Raw genomic sequence first — 18751 nt, forward strand, 5'->3', positions numbered from 1 at the left:
CATTTGAATTGTGGGAGTATTGATCATCGTTCCGATTCAACAAATAGTACTGAAATATCCAAATGAGGAGGAGAGGGAAACCAAAATCTAGAGAAATGGGATAAAAAGCCAAATCTATAGACAAGAGGTTCCATGCGAGAGGGAAGCCTAAGTAATAGTGGCGTGAGATAACGATTATTAGCGTTCTTTAAAAGCCCTCTGACACAACAAGAAAATAAGATATTTCTATGGATTTACGACCCCTGGGCTTATAGTTGTATAGGTAAGACCTAATATCTGATTCAACAGTCAAAGCTATTGATAAGGTTTCCATAAAGGAGAGAACACAAATAGAATTCCAAGGAGGTCCCGGAACTAACGGGAGATTACCGTTATAGGAGAACAAAGAGAATGGAAGGGAGGCGTCCAAAATCTGACTCAGACAAAGAACCTGAATAGAAGCTGATATTACTAAAATAGTCAGGAAGGGTTTTAAATTAGGACGATTTTCTGAGAATTCTCGGTGTCGAAGTTTGCGACTACAGACAATTATAATAATATAGTTATTGGTGGGGAAACTCAATCATTTCAATAGCGGGACACTAAAGGTTCGTATTTCAGCTTTGAAACCGATAGACTAAAATTGATTTTAGGTTGTAATTCATCTATTTGTATGTTTTGCCTGAAAAAATACGGTCGCTAGTGTTTGTATAAGATATGAACTGAATGTTTAATGTGTTGTTTAGATTTAATTGAAAGAAGAATTCATTCAAAATAATGGCAAGACAATTTCGATGTAATACGCTATTTTGCCCAAAATGATCTGCTAGAATAATGTATTGAGATGGGAGTCGTATTTAAATAAATGTATCATAGAAGAGAAAGTCACCTAAACCTGGTTAAATGTAGGGAATAACGGAGAGATACGATACAGTTTTGTTCCACCAGGATGATATATATTTTTTTACGAATCGACTGACATACGATAAATTTAGCACAGAACATGGTACGTTTAAATGTTAGGGTATAGAAAGTTGAGAAGTTTGGTTGGTTTTACTTTGTTGATAGAATTTAAAGCAGAACTCAATCTGAATAGGGAATATATATTTTACAGAGACAGGCTGACTTGCGGCGTCATTTTACCTTGGTTACACAACACCCTTCCTCAAATGTAAACAGAGATAATGGGTTGTGGCATTTAGAGGGAAATGCGTGCATTATAGCTTTGAGTTACTCTTCAAAAGTGGCTAAAAGTTCCAAATACATTTTTTTAAGGAGCTGAATATCGTAAGGATAGTCTGAAAAGATGCTACAGCTAGCAACGGAATTGCTAGGCATTCCATTGGGCTATATTGGACTATAAAATAGGTAAGAATAGTTTAATCGTAAAAAGTTGTGATTGTTTTCCCGAGTATTGATTTTTGGTTAGGCAACGCCAGTGAATTCGAACAAGAAGTTAACGTATTCTAAAAACATTATCTGTTTTCATTACGGGGAACAAGTAAATGTCTTATCTTAAAGGGACAGTGCACGTTTATCACAGTGGTTTGAGTGTATGGCAGTGTATAAAATATTTTGGGGCGACAATTTGGAGATAGACTGAATGAGTTACATGAAACATCGAGGGATTTAAAACAAATGATGTTAAGGGATTATCATAATTATTAGTGTTCGTTTATTGTAGTAAACGTTTGGGTTAAGGGGATTACCCTGTTCTCAGAGACAAGATATCTTAAAGGGGTACACTCACATATGGAAATATTAGGAGTTTTAATTAGACAAGTGAATAATGTATTGGGAATAGAATCGTAATTAAAATGCTAAGTCAAAGACGAGACAGTTACTTAAATCAAATAAATTATAAATAATAATGAAGAGACAATTACGATATATTTATGCCCATTGAAATGTTCTTATAAATTCTGCGAATTGAGAGATGAGAGATGTTGATTGATGTTGTAAATTCTAATTCAGGATTCAACAGATGTGATAAATTAGGTTTGGTTTATCGAACCCGTACTACTGTTGCTGCAGACATTATTATTTACTATTCATTGAAAGTCGTTGCGGCTCGGCTCTAGGTTGAGCACTTGTTGATGACATCACTTGCAAGGCACTTTTGTCGCCACGGAAATGATGTTGTGACTGGGGGTAACGGAGAAAATTGTTTGCTGACAAAAGTGTTTTGTTTATTTGGTTACTGGTTATGGTCTATTTTAGGGTTTGATTTAACTTAATTAAACATTGTATTCTGGTGTGTTTAAGTGGGATTCCTTATTCCGGGACGGATGGAAGTTATCTAAAATATGTAAATTGAAGGAGCCATGGGAGAATGCGTTTACATTTTTATTAAATATCTGGGATTAAATTACGGATTTCTTACACTGAGAAAATTGACAACATTTGCGGCAGAGGGAAAAAGTAATACATTGGATAATAATGTTGTCTGGTTAATTGTATCTAAGGGTAGCATGTTCATTTAAGTAAACATATACATTGACGTTGTTTAAAACTTATGATTAATGATTTGAGGTAAAGGGGAATTATCATTAGGTTTAGTTTATAGTTCACTTTTGAGTTTCTGAATCAAAGTAGCATAGTGAATGCTAGTTAGGCGTTTTGAGTTCTTCTGGTAAAATTGATGTTTAGGTGTCTCACTTTTAGATGTTTCCTGGGATTATAATCTTGGGGAGAGTGGGTGAGATTGAGGCCATAAACGACCAAATTGAAAAAGACCTGGAAGTGTTGTTTATTCATTAAGCTTTGCAAATATATACACATAAAACATTTGTTAGGACTATTTGTTTTAGTGCAAAGGTATTTTAAAGAGGCACGCTCACATATGGAACTTTATGAGTTTTTATTTCATGAGTTTTAATTACATTTTTTATTTATTTTAAGGATAAAGGGTACTTTAATATGTCTAATGTAGTATGGAACATGACTATAAAAGGGTGGTATGACCTATTGACCTTATCATGGCTATCTTTTGGGGTCTGATCAGCCTCAGGGGAGAGCCATTTGTATAATGAATTTGTGGTCATTTGTGTTACTAGGTAAATTAATTATAATGGAGAAAGTGTTTCAGGATTCTGTTTTACAATATTAGCTGTGAAGTTTTTGATTTGGCTATTATTGATTTGGTATTACAACAGAAAATAGTCCTATTTATCATTGAGAATAAATAGGGGGAGATAAAACATGGTCATTTGAGGTTTGGACAGGACACCGTATTAAGCCAATAGGGCAGGAAATGACATAGAAAAATACGTTTCAGTTCTTAGGGGTGATAAATTACTGTAGATAAGGTATTCCACACACTATGCAACATATATTAAATTATTAATGAAACTGATTTTAAGGTTAATTCATGTTATTGTCAGATAAAATACTGTGGATCCCTGAAGGAAAAAGCTTATTAATGTAGGAAGGATTTGATATATTTAGCATTAATTTAGGCTTTGTTTGACTATTAGGAAGTTTTTATTGAATTAGTATTAAATTTGACAGGAATATATGACATCTGTGATGATTTAGGATTTTTGTAAGGATTAAGATAGATTGATTAAGGAAATGTAAGGACTTTAGAGATTGCCACTCAGACATGTTTTTTCTAAAATCAATGATTTTAGATAAAGTCGAACAGTGAGACGCTTAGTGGTATTTGAGAGATAGGAGAGAAAGGGGTTATTGTTTAAATCGGTAAATATATATATTTAAGAACATATATAAATAGCACAGATACTTCTTAAACTAGATAAGACACTTGACAGAGAATTGATACAGGATTGATATGAATGGATGCCCAAGGGAGAATTGGACATACATGATAATGACAGAATATAAGGATAATTTACTAATCCTACCTAAGTCATTATTTAGGGTAGATAAGGTTGTTACCTGGGCAGAGCCAGGTATCAAAAGGGGGATGGGTAAGTTAGTGGCCTATTGGATAATAAACTAATAATATATTAAAAAAAGCTAACAAATAGGCATAGAAGTTAAAGATATAATCAGATAAAACATATGAGAAACTGTTTGTTAACCAAGCCTGTATGTCCAGGATTTTATGCATTACAGGTGAACTACAGGTGAAGTCACTCAATCCAGTCCCAGAGGCTTGTTGGGGGGACCATACCAAGGACTCCTGGTGACAGCTAGCTGAAAGAGCTACCCGGAATCATATCACACGGCGGGAGGGTAAGACACAGTGACACTGTCGAACAATAAACAGTGTTCGAGAGGAGAACTGGAATTAACAGAATTCCGGGGGCCATCTCTCGAATGCAGATATCCTTTCTGTCTTTTCACCCCTGTATTTGTTCATAGAAGTGAAGGTGTGTCTGGCTCTTGCTAATGATGTGTTCTCGGGGAGAGGGTGGGGCTTCACATGGGCGCTGTTCGTCTGAGCTGTCATATCGTGGGTGCCATATTCCTGATACAGCACGTCCCACCTGAGTATGCGGAGAGTGGTAATTTGACCCATGGTTTAGACGATGAGGATTTTGTTCCAAAACAAGCATAAGAGATCCCTAGATCTGGGTAGACAGGAAGTTAGAGTAGAGGTTGGGAAGGATCTCGCAATGGAGTTTTATGTAGACCAAATGGGGTCTCTAACTACATGGCAGTCTAGGACTCTGAGCCATTATGGTATATATCTGTGCAGGCCCCCATATTGATCATGGACACAGGTCATAGCTCATATGGAGAGAGAGGGCTATATGAATCCACTCACCCAGTATGTTAGGAGGTGGAGTATAGTGAAGGTGAGAGTTTTTGACTGTAATCCGGAGAGAGGGATGTATTGCATAAAGATACGCCTTACCCTTTAAACAGTAATGAAGGACGATCTAGGGTTGCGGTATGATGGATATGACCAGTTTTTGGTCGACACCCTAGTACGGTTCCGGGTAGAGGAGGTTAGGCCAGTATGGTAAAGCTGTTCACGAAAGCAGGAATGCCAGATAATGACAGTTGCATTGATTTGCACTATTTATATCCACAGGTTCCTCCCTTTACAGTGACTGGAGGAGATTATTACCGTTTGGCCCAGTACAGTACTCTTGGGAAATGATGACAGGGCGAGGTTTTACCGGCAGATTGGACAGGATTATGCTCCCTTGTACATTTGGGAATGCCTTTCACACTCATTCAACACCAAGACATAAAGTTAGCCTAACGGGAGAAAAGAGCTACTCCACCTGGGTCTTTTGATGAAAAAGTATATATTGATAACATTGGGGTTCCACGGGGGGTGCCAGATGAGTTCAAAGCAAGAAATCAGATCCTAGCAGGATTAGAGTTTAGCATTTCCGGGTGGTCTACTCTCAATAAGAATGTGGACTGGATTAATTATATTTATTATAATCAACAGCGCTTTATTAATTATACCAGAGATGCTATTAAAGATTTGGCAGAACAGACTGAAGCTACCAGCCTGATGGCTTGGCAGAATAGAATTGCATTCGATATGTTATTGGCTGAAAAGGGAGGGTTATGCATGATTTTCAGGACCATGTTTGTGCTTACATCCCAAATAACACAGCTCCGGACGAATCAGTGACCGAAGCCTCAGCTGGTTTGAACACCCTGGCTCACGGTTTGGCAGAAAAATCTGGGGTGGATACTTATCTGACTAATTGGTTTGATAGTACGTTTGGAAAATGGAAAAATATTATGATCACTGTATTATGGGCTACATTCACCTGTGTGACTGTTTTAGTTTTATGGGGCTGTTGTCTAATTCCCTGTGTACGAGGCCTTATTTACAGGACTCTGGAGAAATCGATGACAATAGATGGTGAGGTACCAGCCGATTCCAGGTTCTGACCCATGGAGTGCTGAATGCATGTCTACAGAACAAGTAGACGAATCTGGATCCTTCATTTCCGGGGAACTTATGATTGACGAGACCATTTTTGATATTTAGGGAGGTTAGGTTGTATCTTGTTTCAATATTAGACTGTTTATTTATCAAGATTGTAATGAAAATCCTGATAAGAAGAGTTAGGATTCTGATGTAGGCCTAAAAAACAGTCAGTGCGAATGCAAGTAGTGGTTTATGTTAAGTGATATATTGATAACAAGAAATATTTTTAATAAAAATAGAATTAGGCTTTTTAATATTTCAATATAACTACATATGTGATTGGATGTATATTATTTAAGCAAAGGGTGGATGTGTTAAGGGATTTTTTTATCAATAATGACTAATTATGTATACATTTCAATCAGGACTGACTAATCAGAATACTATTATGTTACTGTATATGTACTAATCAGATTACTATTATGTTACTGTATATGTATGCATTTTCTTTTTAATCCTAGTACTGAATATAATGTGTGTAAATATAATCAAGAATTAGAACAATGACTGTCTATTCCTTGGTAGAAATGAATGAACTATATCGCCAGACTGGCTAGAATGCTTATCTACACTGGCTGACCTTGGCTCTAGGCGAGGTGGGAAGGCTTGAGAACTATAGAGCCTTTCTACCAGTGTCAAGAAGAGACGGAACATTTAGAAAACACTGACATCATTTTCAGTTTATAACCTGTGATAAAATGTATCATGTTCAGTTCTCACAAGAATAAATGCATCTGGTTGATTTCAAAGGCTGGTCTCTGTCCATTTTATACAAATAAGGGTCATACAAACGCTTATGAATTGACAGAGTGATTAATTTTAATTGGGTATTAAAACAGAGGAATTTAATTCCTGTCTTTGTACCACTGATAGTTCCAGATACTGTCAGAATCAGTTACTCTGAAAACGTCTGTCTCTCCAGGGAACACAGGGTTTGGTTGTACAGTCAGTGTAGCTTTGAGCAGAGCTGCAGAAACATACAACATATGTTTTTAAAACAACTAAACAGCATCCTTTAAATGAGGCCCACTTTCAAGTGGTTATAAGAACGGAGGCATTGATCTGGACTGGGTGTTCTCCATGTGTATTTCTAGTCAGTGACTCCTCCCCCCTGTATGTCACATCTGAGAGTGACAGACTCTCCACTGAATATCTGGGAGCTGTTGGGGTGTATGGTCAGAACAGCCTTCGACACTCCTGCACAAAATCAAAACAGCATGATACAATTCCCTTACACATGTTATTTTAGGACACTCAAAACATGTCCAGACAAAATCAACTTTAAAAATCACAAATAAAGAAATATGAGTAAGCATTAAGAGATGGAGTGTTGATGAAGAGAACAAATATCTACCATCATCATCTTCAGAGTGTCCAGAGTTGATGTATGTATTCAGCACTAAAACAAAGAAAGTCACATTGCACAAATATTAGCTTGAAATAAATAACAACATGCCATATTAAGGTTAGTGATTACCAAATCTGTCATGTACTTTAATTTAAAGGTGCAATCTCTGATTTTGACATAGATTAATAGCTATTCCTCCTTGACCAGTATAACTTTTAATTGCCTCAGCTTATCATTACAGAAAAAAACATGATTTCACGTTTGAAATGTCCATGTTTTGCATTTGTGAAATATAATTTCACGTGTGAAACCATGTAACTGAATTGAATGACTACTGACCCATAACACTCACTTCCGTCATTATGAAGTGCTTCGAGAGGCTATTCAAAGACTCAATCTGGGTCCTGGACTAAATGACACGCTGCCCTCTGCTGGTGAAGGTAGGCAACATTACCTCCTCCACACTGATTCTAAACACGTGCGGCCCCACAAGCATGTGTCCTTAGTCCCCTCCCTTACTCTCTCTATTCCCAAAACTGCATGGCTTCACACAGTTCCAACTCATCATCAAGTTCGCTGATGAAATGGCAGTAGAAGGCCTGATTACCAACAACGACGAGATGGCCTACAGGGAAAACCACCTCTCCCTCAACGTCAGCAAAACAAAGGAGCTCATTGTGGACTTCAGGAGGAACCAGGCATCATCATCAACGGGGCCATCGTGAAAACTGCAAAAAATATCAATTTCCTTGGCGTGCAATTCTCTGAGGAGCTTAAATGGTAAAGGTACACGGACACCGTAGTGAATAACACACAACATTGACTCTTTAACCTCATGTGGCTGATTCAATTTGTCCGGTTCCTGAATGCCCTCACAGCATTCTACAGGAACACCATCGAGAGCATACTGTCGGGCTGCATCACAGCCTGGTATGGCAGCGTAGCCTAGTGGTTAGAGCGTTGGACTAGTAACCGTGAATTGCACAACTTTCACATGTGAAAATCTAATTTGCTATTTTACATGTGAAAATGTTGTCATGTGTAGTTTCATTTTACATGTTGAAATGTTGCATCTCCATGTCACATTTACTTCACATGAGATCATGTTTTCACATGTTGTCAAATATTTTCACTTGTGTAGTTTAATTTGATCTTATGTTGCTTTTAGATGTTGTCACATGTTATCACAGTAACTTCTCATAAGATCATGTGAAATTCAGGTTGTCACAACTGTCATATCCCATCATAACACAAAATATACTGTTATTTTATGACAATGTTTGTTAACAATGTCAGTGTAAACAAACAATGTACATTAATTCCCCTAGCCTCATTCTTCATCCGTTTACAACAAGTGGCAGCGTGGACGTTAAGTGGTAGTTTAAATGGCCACTGACTCACCATGTCCTGCAATCCTAATTTAGTACCATTTACTAATGAGCATTTAAACTGTTTTATCAATAAGGTATAAAACACAAAAAAGCTAAAGCATGAAACAATCTTAATTTACATTAATGTATTCTTTATTTTTCAATCTAAGGCTTACTATATCAGTTTATTAGTGTTCACACACAAACACACTCACTCATGTGGCAAATGCCCAAAAAGTTCAGACCCCTCCCTCAGTGCCCGGTCCAGATCAAGAGCCACATTTATGGGCTCTAAGAACAACTGTTGACTGGGGAATAAAAGAAGAAACTGCCACAACAGCATGCGACCAGCAGAGGGAGCCAAATGCACGGAAACTACATGTACTGGGCATTAAACAAGAACCAACCTATAGGAAGACTGAGGAGGAGTGGTATGAACAGACCTACCAAACCAACGCCCCAACGGAAGAATACTTATGGGCATCAGTGCTGAAGGAACTAACATTGGACTAAGTGCTACATAACCTTGAGCACACGGCAAAGAAAAGTGGCAAGGACATATTGTAATGGCACACTGTGTTAAGATAGATTGCACTCCCGAACATCTTCCCCCTAACTGAGTGTCTAAAAGAGGTATAAAAGGAGGAGAGATCAGTGCCTCGGCATGATCCTCAACCCATATGATTTGGACATCATAGAGAATCATCAGATTCTATACTCTATACTATACTATGTTTGTATTGACTACTTTGACATCAAGGCACGAGCAAACTATTGACTGGTATATCTTAAGAATTGTGTTGTACACTGGAAGCTCACACCACTTAAAAAGAATAAGAGAACAAAGTTGTGAAAGAGAGAACTTCACCCCTCAACAGCGGGAGGCGTAGAGAACTCTTGGGAGCAACAAGTTCCATCTTTGGTGTGTCAGTGACAATTGCAGTTTGGCAAGATTGAAAAAGCCCAGAAATAAGTAAGCCTCGTAGTAGCCAAGGGTCGATAAAAGGGAATCAATTTCTAAACAGTTGGCAGTAAAAAGTGTAACCATAGGAAATTCGGACTAAATAAGAAATTATAGTATTATAAACAGCGGAGGCCAAAATATTACTACTCTTATAAAGAGCAGTTTGGGGAAGGACCAAGGGAATAGAGCTTTAAGGTAAATATATAGCTATTTGCTTTGTTTAAGAGTTATAAGAAGTGTGTTAAGCAAATTATATTTGGAATATTATTTGGCATAGCATAGCACATTAAGGATTGATTGAGCATTATTGATGTATTAGGACTGTATAACCATTGAATTGTAATAACGTGTATAAGACAAAAAACAGAGTGACTTAATAAAAGCTTGAAACTTTGACAACTAGGCCAGATTAACGATCTGGAGAGCAAACGCCTTTGACACTCTCACTGAACAGAAAGTGACCCTGGTTATAGGTTAAAGTGATTGCACTAGAGAATATTTCATTGTGTGGACAATAATATATCTTTGGGAAAGTCAAATACATATAGCAATACTAGTTTCCAAGTGACTACTAGCTGACAAGCATAATAACTAACAGAAAATAAGTTATTAGGTATTGATATATAAAAGAGGAAGACACAAGGTAAGGGAGTATAGGAAGAATCTATAAACATAAAGTAATAAAGTCCTCATCTATCCAAGGCCCCATACTAGACCGGGAAATAAGGGAGTGACAACGTGAACGAAGGAACAAACCCAACTCACGCGAAGGGCCATTACGAATACATGGAAGGGTTGGTAGGGCCGCACGGCAAGGCCCTTGTTACACCGAAGTGACTAAAATCCTAAAGTACTCTGCCTAGCCAGAGGACGGGATAGAGGCTTTTGCTGCAGGCAAGGTGTGCTCCATTCTGTCTTGACGATGATCTCTGAACTACAGTTCTTCTGACAAACCCCTCTACTTCCTATATGATGATTAGTTCACGCTAGATGTCGACCGATTAATCGGAATGGCCGATTAATTATGGCCGATTTCAAGTTTTCATAACAATTGGAAATCTGTATTTTTGGACACCGATTTGGCCGATTTTTTAAATATATTTTTTTTACACCTTCATTTATTTAACTAGGCAAGTCAGTTAAGAACACATTCTTATTTTCAATGACGGCCTAGGAACGGTGGGTTAACTGCCTTGTTCAGGGGCAGACCGACAGATTCTCTTTTGTCTTGTCAACACTCATCAATCTCTTAGTACAGTTTACTATATCTGTAGAGACGGAACTCTCAACCATTTACAATATTCACAACTTGATACTAGAACACATCCAACAAATATAGCATTTTGCATTCATCGTCATTGACAGCACATTTAGCAACCACTGAGTTAGAGCAACTCTTTAGTTCCTGAGTGGTGACCTGGTTAAATGCTCACCACACCACCACACCATCTGCTATACAATCTCAGGTTCTCACAGAGATGCTACTTCAGTGTAGGGTGGTCATTCACCCCCACCTCATATACAGATATATGATCTTAAATTAAACTATATGTTCACAGCAAAATAATCCTGCAGCACCCGGATTTAAACATTTAGTCCAACATGTTGCTTGATTGGTGGTTAGGCTATGAGCTGGCCAAAATGAAAAGTGCAATACTGTTAAAATCTGCATTTCCTGTGGTTAACGACAATTCTTAGCAACAAAAGAGTGACCAAATTAAGATCCTTCACCTGTAGACCTACACCATATTTGCTGCTATCCAACTTTAGTGTAATTTACTAATAAGTATTTGCACTGTTTTATCAATAAGGTACAAACACACTAAAAAGCTAAAACATGAAACTGTCTTAATTTACATGATTGTCCTATTCCTTTTTTCCATCAAAGGTTTAGTAAATCAGGTAATTAGTGTTCATACACAAACACACTCACTCAGTACTTACAGAGTAACACACAGATCAAGGTGGACTCCATTCTGTCCTGCTGGAACTCTGAACTACAGTTCTTCTGACAAACCCCTCTACTTCTTATACGATGACAGACGGATTAGTTCACGCCTCTTTACCGTCACACAAAGAAATAGAGAGAAGCATTCTACAGAAATGTACGAAGACTGTGAAAAAAAAGAGTAACAGTTGCTGGTGAGTTTATTTTCTGACAAACATCTTGTGATTAGCTACATGGACTCACACTGGTTTCCTTCCTCTTTATTGGATAAAAGGAGGGTGAAATGAGAATAGATACCTGAGATGACATCAGAGCTTGCAGTTTGATATCATAATGTGCAGATGGTTGTTTCATCTCTCCACCCACAATGCACAGATAGATAGCTGGATAGATACTGACTATAGGCCCCCCTTCAAGCCTAGGGTGCTAACCTCAGTTGTTCCACTTAGCCCAAATAGACATCTTCACCCCCACCTCCTTCCCCCTCCTCACTCCCTGTCTTCACACACACTACTGCTTAGTAATAGCCTGTGTCAAAACCACAGTCAGCTAGCTAACTTATTCATTACAACAAGAACAGTCCCCATGCTTGCATCAGAGAATGGTGAAACGATGCTAAAATAGTTATTGCTATTGCTTCAATCCTATTGGGAATCAATTTAAATAAATAATACACACCACTTTTATCATCACATTACTCAACACTAGTGAGACTCATGTTGCCTACGGAAGGCCTACAGTATATCGAGAAATATGACGTGACTCTCCACCAATAATTACATATAGAGGATTGGAGGATTCTAAATTAAAACCAAAACCTGCCTCATGGGTCTCCCGGTGGAGACCGGCACGGGTATCTGTAGCAACGCATTTTGCATTGCGATGCGGTGGAGAGGGTAGTAAGTTTTAAGTTCCTCGGCATACACATCACGGACAAACTGAATTGGTCCACCCACACAGACAGAGTGGTGAAGAAGGCGCAGCAGCGCACCTTCAACCCCAGGAGGCTGAAGAAATTTGGCTTGTCACCAATAGCACTCACAACTTCTACAGATGCACAATCGAGAGCATCCTGTCGGGCTGTATCACCGCCTGGTACGGCAACTGCTCGTCCCACAACCGTAAGGCTCTCCAGAGGGTAGTGAGGTCTGCACAACGCATCACTGGGGGCAAACACTGCCTCCAGACACCTACACCACCCGATTGTCACTGGAAGGCCATAAGGATCATCAAGGACAACAACCACCCGAGCCACTGCCTGTTTCACCCCGCTATCATCCGAAGGCGAGGTTCAGTACAGGTGCATCAAAACATTTGGTTTACTGCTAACCTACAAAGCATTACATGGGCTTGCTCCTACCTATCTCTCTGATTTGGTCCTGCCGTACATACCTACACGTACGCTACGGTCACAAGACGCAGGCCTCCTAATTGTCCCTAGAATTTCTAAGCAAAACAGCTGGAGGCAGGGCTTTCTCCTATAGAGCTCCATTTTTATGGAACGGTCTGCCTACCCAATGTCAGAGACGCAAACTCGGTCTCAACCCTTTAAGTCTTACTGAAGACTCATCTCTTCAGTGGGGTCATATGATTGAGTGTAGTCTGGCCCAGAGTGGGAAGGTGAACGGAAAGGCTCTGGAGCAACGAACCGCCCTTGCTGTCTCTGCCTGGCCGGTTCCCCTCTTTCCCACTGGGATTCTCTGCCTCTAACCCTATTACAGGGGCTGAGTCACTGGCTTGCTGGGCTCTCATAATGCCGTCCCTGGAGGGGGTGCGTCACCTGAGTGGGTTGATTCACTGTTGTGGTCATCCTGTCTGGGTTGGCGCCCCCCCCCTTGGGTTGTGCCGTGGCGGAGATCTTTGTGGCTATACTCAGCCTTGTCTCAGGATGGTAAGTTGGTGGTTGAAGATATCCCTCTAGTGGTGTGGGGGCTGTGCTTTGGCAAAGTGGGTGGGGTTATATCCTTCCTGTTTGGCCCTGTCCGGGGGTGTCCTCGGATGGGGCCACAGTGTCTCCTGACCCCTCCTGTCTCAGCCTCCAGTATTTATGCTGCAGTAGTTTATGTGTCGGGGGGCTGGGGTCAGTTTGTTATATCTGGAGTACTTCTCCTGTCCTATTCGGTGTCCTGTGTGAATCTAAGTGTGCGTTCTCTAATTCTCTCCTTCTCTCTTTTCTTTCTCTCTCTCGGAGGACCTGAGCCCTAGGACCATGCCCCAGGACTACCTGACATGATGACTCCTTGCTGTCCCAGTCCACCTGGCCATGCTGCTGTTCCAGTTTCAACTGACCTGAGCCCCTAGGACCATGCCCCAGGACTACCTGACATGATGACTCCTTGCTGTCCCCCAGTCCACCTGGCCATGCTGCTGCTCCAGTTTCAACTTCCACCGTGACTGTTGCTGCTGCTCCAGTTTCAACTGTTCTGCCTTATTATTATTCGACCATGCTGGTCATTTATGAACATTTGAACATCTGGCCATGTTCTGTTATAATCTCCACCCGGCACAGCCAGAAGAGGACTGGCCACCCCACATAGCCTGGTTCCTCTCTAGGTTTCTTCCTAGGTATTGGCCTTTCTAGGAAGTTTTTCCTAGCCACCGTGCTTCTACACCTGCATTGCTTGCTGTTTGGGGTTTTAGGCTGGTTTCTGTACAGCACTTTGAGATATCAGCTGAGGTATGGAAGGCTATATAAATACATTTGATTTGATTTGATTTGATTTGATCAACGCAGGGACCGAGAGACTGAAAAAACATCTTCTATCTCAAGGCCATCAGACTGCTTAAACAGCAACCCACTAACATTGAGTGGCTGCTGCCAACATACTGACTCAACTCCAGCCACTTAATATGGAAATTGATAGAAATGATGTAAAAATATATCACTAGCACTTCAAAACAATGCTACTTAATATATGTTTACATACCCTACATTACTCATATGTATATGTATATACTGTATCTATATCATCTACTGGCATCTTTATGTAATACATGTATCACTAGCACTTTAAAACTATGGCCCACTTTTGTTTACATAACCTACATATACTCATCTCATATGTATATACTGTACTCGATACCATCTACTGCATCTTGCCTGTGCTGTTTTGTACCATCACTCATTCATATATCTTTATGTACATATATTTATCCCTTTACACTTGTTGTATAAGGTAGAAGTTTTGGAATGTTAGGTTAGATTACTCGTTGGTTACTTACTGCATTGTCGGAACTAGAAGCACAAGCATTTCGCTACATTCACACTCTGCTAACCATGTGTATGTGACAAATAACATTTGATTTGATTAGACAGCTGCGCCACTGGGGAGGCCCCATCCACAAAGTATGAAAATACATAGAGTGTTGTAAAGGTATATTGTCCTGCAAAACAGCCCATAATGGGCTATTATAATACTAGCCATTATATTTGGTCAGGATAACCAAACATGTCTTTATTAAAGATATCAGAAAGAATGTAGGTGCTTATTTATTTTTCATCCAAAGCCATTAATGAGTGAGTCACTCCGCTTTATGTAGGTGCGCTACAGTATATGACTGTGACATCAACTTGATAATATATACAATTTTGGATGGTTATTTCATTTTCAAAAAAACAAAATGAGCGATTGTAATCTGAATAAATGCCAAAATAGTATTTGTAAAGGCCAAAACATGAATTGCTGTTTTAGAGGGAGAGAAACGCTGGGCCAATTGTGCGCCACCCTATAGGACACCCAATCACGGCTCAGATGTGATACGTAATAATAACAATAATACTTTTTGTTGTATTATTTGTTGGTCTTTTCTGGTGGATTAAAGTGAAATTGCAACAAATCAAATCAACGTTTATTTGTCACAGTGAAATGCTTACAGGCTCTAACCAATAGTACAAAAAAAGGATTAGGCAAACAATAGGTAAGTAAGGAAATGAAAACAACAGTAAATGACAGTTTTTTTTGTCCTAGACTTGGCACTCCGGTACCGCTTGCCATGCGGTAGTAGAGAGAACAGTCTATGACTGGGGTGGTGGGGTCTTTGACAATTTTAGGGCCTTCTCTGACACCGCCTGGTGTAGAGGTCCAGGATGGCAGGCAGCAATCACGGCCGGTTGTTATACAGCCAAACCGAACTAAGAATACATTTGACGATAGATTCTCCCCTACCCTCCGTCTAGAAAGTTTATTGTCCAGCTACCTGCTACCTGCCATAATGACGCTGTGCAACGTGACCGTGTGTGTTTGAAAGAGTATTCTCCAGTAAGCAACAATTTGTTTACCTTCATTAACTTTGTTTAAATATTTCTGTAATTCAGTGATATTTATTCCCATAGTAATTCATTATCGATCCATAACCAATAAAACCAATGGGGCATTTTGAAAGAGTATTTGTATCATTATTTATTAGGAAAACATAAAGATGCATTATTAGTTACATTGTTTAAGTTTGAACGTGCAGACCGGCATTAAGAACAGCGGGAACGTTTCCTTTGTCAGTGCCGTTATTAGTGCAATGCCCCTTAAAGTGTTGCTCTGTGCGACCCAGTGTGGCGGGGTGTCCCATGGGCTATGTCTGTCTTCTGTGTGTGGCCTCTGCCGGCCCATCCCATGCCGCTTGCCCTCATGCATTGAACCTTGTGCGCTTCTGTGGATACAGCTGGAGAACTGCAAGGCAATCCCATTGTGCGCCACTTGGAGCATTGACAAATATGACCAATATACAGTTGAAGCAAATTTCTGCTTGAAAAGCTAGCCTTGGCTTTTCTAACTGCCTGTGTATAATGATTTCTAGCTTCCCTGAACAGCTGCATATCACGGGGCTGTTCGATGCTAATGCAGAACGCCATAGGATGTTTTTGTGTTGGTTAAGGGCAGTCAGGTCTGGGGAGAACCAAGGGCTATATCTGTTCCTGGTTCTAAATTTCTTGAATGGGGCATGTTTATTTAGGATGGTTAGGAAGGCATTTTTAAAAAATATCCAGGCATCCTCTACTGACGGGATGAGATCAATATCCTTCCAGGATACCCCGGCCAGGTCGATTAGAAAGGCCTGCTCGCAGAAGTGTTTCAGGGAGCGTTTTACAGTGATGAGTGGAGGTCGTTTGACCGCTGACCCATTACGGATGCAGGCAATGAGGCAGTGATCGCTGAGATCTTGGTTGAAGACAGCCGAGGTGTATTTAGAGGGGAAGTTGGTTAGGATGATATCTATGAGGGTGCCCGTGTTTAAGGTTTTGGGGAGGTACCTGGTAGGTTCATTGATAATTTGTGTGAGATTGAGGGCATCAAGTTTAGATTGTAGGATGGCTGGGGTGTTAAGCATGTTCCAGTTTAGGTCGCCTAGCAGCACGAACTCTGAAGATAGAATGGGGGGCAATCAGTTCACATATGGTGTCCAGAGCACAGCTGGGGGCAGAGGGTGGTCTATAGCAGGCGGGCAACGGTGAGAGACTTGTTTTTAGAGAGGTGGATTTTTAAAAAGTAGAAGTTCAAATTGTTTGGGTTACAGACCTAGATAGTAGGACAGAACTCTGCAGGCTATCTTTTGCAGTAGATTGCAACACCGCCCCCTTTGGCAGTTCTATCTTGTCTGCAACTGCTTTTTTGCAACTGCACATGAAGAAATGTCCTCTGGTCTGATGAAACCAATAGAACTGTTTGTACATAATGACCATCGTTATGTTTGGAGGAAAAGGGGAAGGCTTGCAAGCCGAAGAACACCATCCCAACTGTGAAGGACAGGGGTGGCAGCGTTATGTTGTGGAGGTGCTTTGCTGCAGGAGGGACTGGTGCGCTTCACAAAATATATTGCATCATGAGGGAGGAAAATTATGTGGATATATTGAAGCAACATCAGTCAGGAAGTTAAAGCTTGGTCGCAAATGGGTCTTCCAAAGCATACTTCCAAAGTAGTGGCAAAATGGCTTAAGGATAACAAAGTCAAGGTATTGGAGTGGCCATCACAAAGCCCTGACCTCAATCCTATCGAAGATTTGTGCGCAGAACTGAAAAAGCGTGTGTGAGCAAGGAGGCCTTACAAACCTGACTCAGTTACACCAGCTCTGTCAGGAGGAATGGGCCAAAATTCACCCAACTCATTGTGGGAAGCTTGTGGAAGGCTACCCGAAACGTTTGACCCAAGTTAAACAATTTAAAAGCAATCCTACCAAATACTAATTGAGTGTATGTAAACTTCTGACATGCTGGGAATGTGATAAAATAAATAAAAGCTGAAATAAATCATTCTCTCTACCATTATTCTGACATTTCACATTCTTAAAATAAAATGGTGATCCTAACTGACCTAAAACAGGGAATTTTTTACAAGGATTACATGTCAGGAATTGACATATACCCTATTGAACAGGTAAGAGTAACTGTCTCCAGGGTACAGAGTGCTGTTGGGCTGGATGGTCAGAACAGGTTTCTCTGCATAGACACAATCAACACAATACCATTACCTTATACTTGTTACAGTATCATGAGACAAAAAAACACATTTGTTTTACTTTTCTACACAGAGCATACAAACACAACCGAATACTGACACGTGCTTCTACACCTGCATTGCTTGCTGTTTGGGGTTTTAGGCTGGGTTTCTGTACAGCACTTTGAGATATCAGCTGATGTACGAAGGGCTATATAAATAAATTTGATTTGATTTGACGTACATCATGAATGACTCAATATAAATAGTGTATCAATCACCTATTTCAATTGAATCACCTATTTCAATTGAATCACCTATTTCAATTGAATCACCTATTTCAATTGAATCACCTATTTCTTTAATATAAAATATGACTGAGAAAGGAAAAGCAGTGACAGAGACAAAGAGGATGAAACATAAAGATGGAGGTTTGATCAAATAAATGAATATCTAGCATCATCTTCACCACAGTATCCACAGTAGATTCAACAAAGACCAAGAAAGTCAATACAGTACAGACAATAATACATCGACAGTACTTTCAGTGTAGCACACAGAGCAAGTGTTCTCCATTCTGTCCCACTGACCATCTCCGAACTACAGTTCTTCTGACAAACCGCTCTACTTCCTGTATGGTGAGTCTGATTACATCACACAGAGAAAAGAGAGACAAGATTCTGCAGAAATGTATAAAGACTGAACAAAAGAACAGTAACTGTTATTTTCTGAGAAATGTATTTTTATGTTTGGCTACATTAGTTACAGGCCCCAACCTCTTTATTGGAGGAAAGAGGATGCAACTAGAAGAGAGATCTGAGATCAGATCTTGTGGGTTGACATCAGA

At 39.8% G+C, this 18751-nt stretch overlaps 1 protein-coding gene across 11 annotated transcripts in view; it reads right to left on the bottom strand.

Annotated features, from left to right (window-relative positions):
• The window catches only part of LOC109876518 (basement membrane-specific heparan sulfate proteoglycan core protein), a 37407-nt gene extending 25818 nt beyond the window's left edge, over positions 1–11589 (bottom strand). For 5 of the 11 annotated variants that reach the window (XR_004210102.1, XM_031825642.1, XM_031825638.1 and 2 more), the window contains exons 1-2: positions 11475–11587; positions 7203–7247 (exon numbers count right to left, since the gene is read on the bottom strand). Coding sequence is in view for 10 of the 11 variants with exons in the window: in XM_031825642.1 (XP_031681502.1) it covers positions 7203–7247; positions 11475–11505 (76 nt within the window). In the remaining variant the exon portion in view is untranslated. Of the gene's footprint in view, positions 1–7202; positions 7248–11474 lie in introns of all 11 variants that reach the window. The other 6 variants (XM_031825643.1, XM_031825644.1, XM_031825646.1 and 3 more) reach the window with 2 other exon arrangements.
• Positions 11590–18751: the final 7162 nt, after the last annotated feature.

The sequence above is a fragment of the Oncorhynchus kisutch genome, linkage group LG5 (assembly GCF_002021735.2).
Source record: "Oncorhynchus kisutch isolate 150728-3 linkage group LG5, Okis_V2, whole genome shotgun sequence".
Taxonomy (NCBI): domain Eukaryota; kingdom Metazoa; phylum Chordata; class Actinopteri; order Salmoniformes; family Salmonidae; genus Oncorhynchus; species Oncorhynchus kisutch.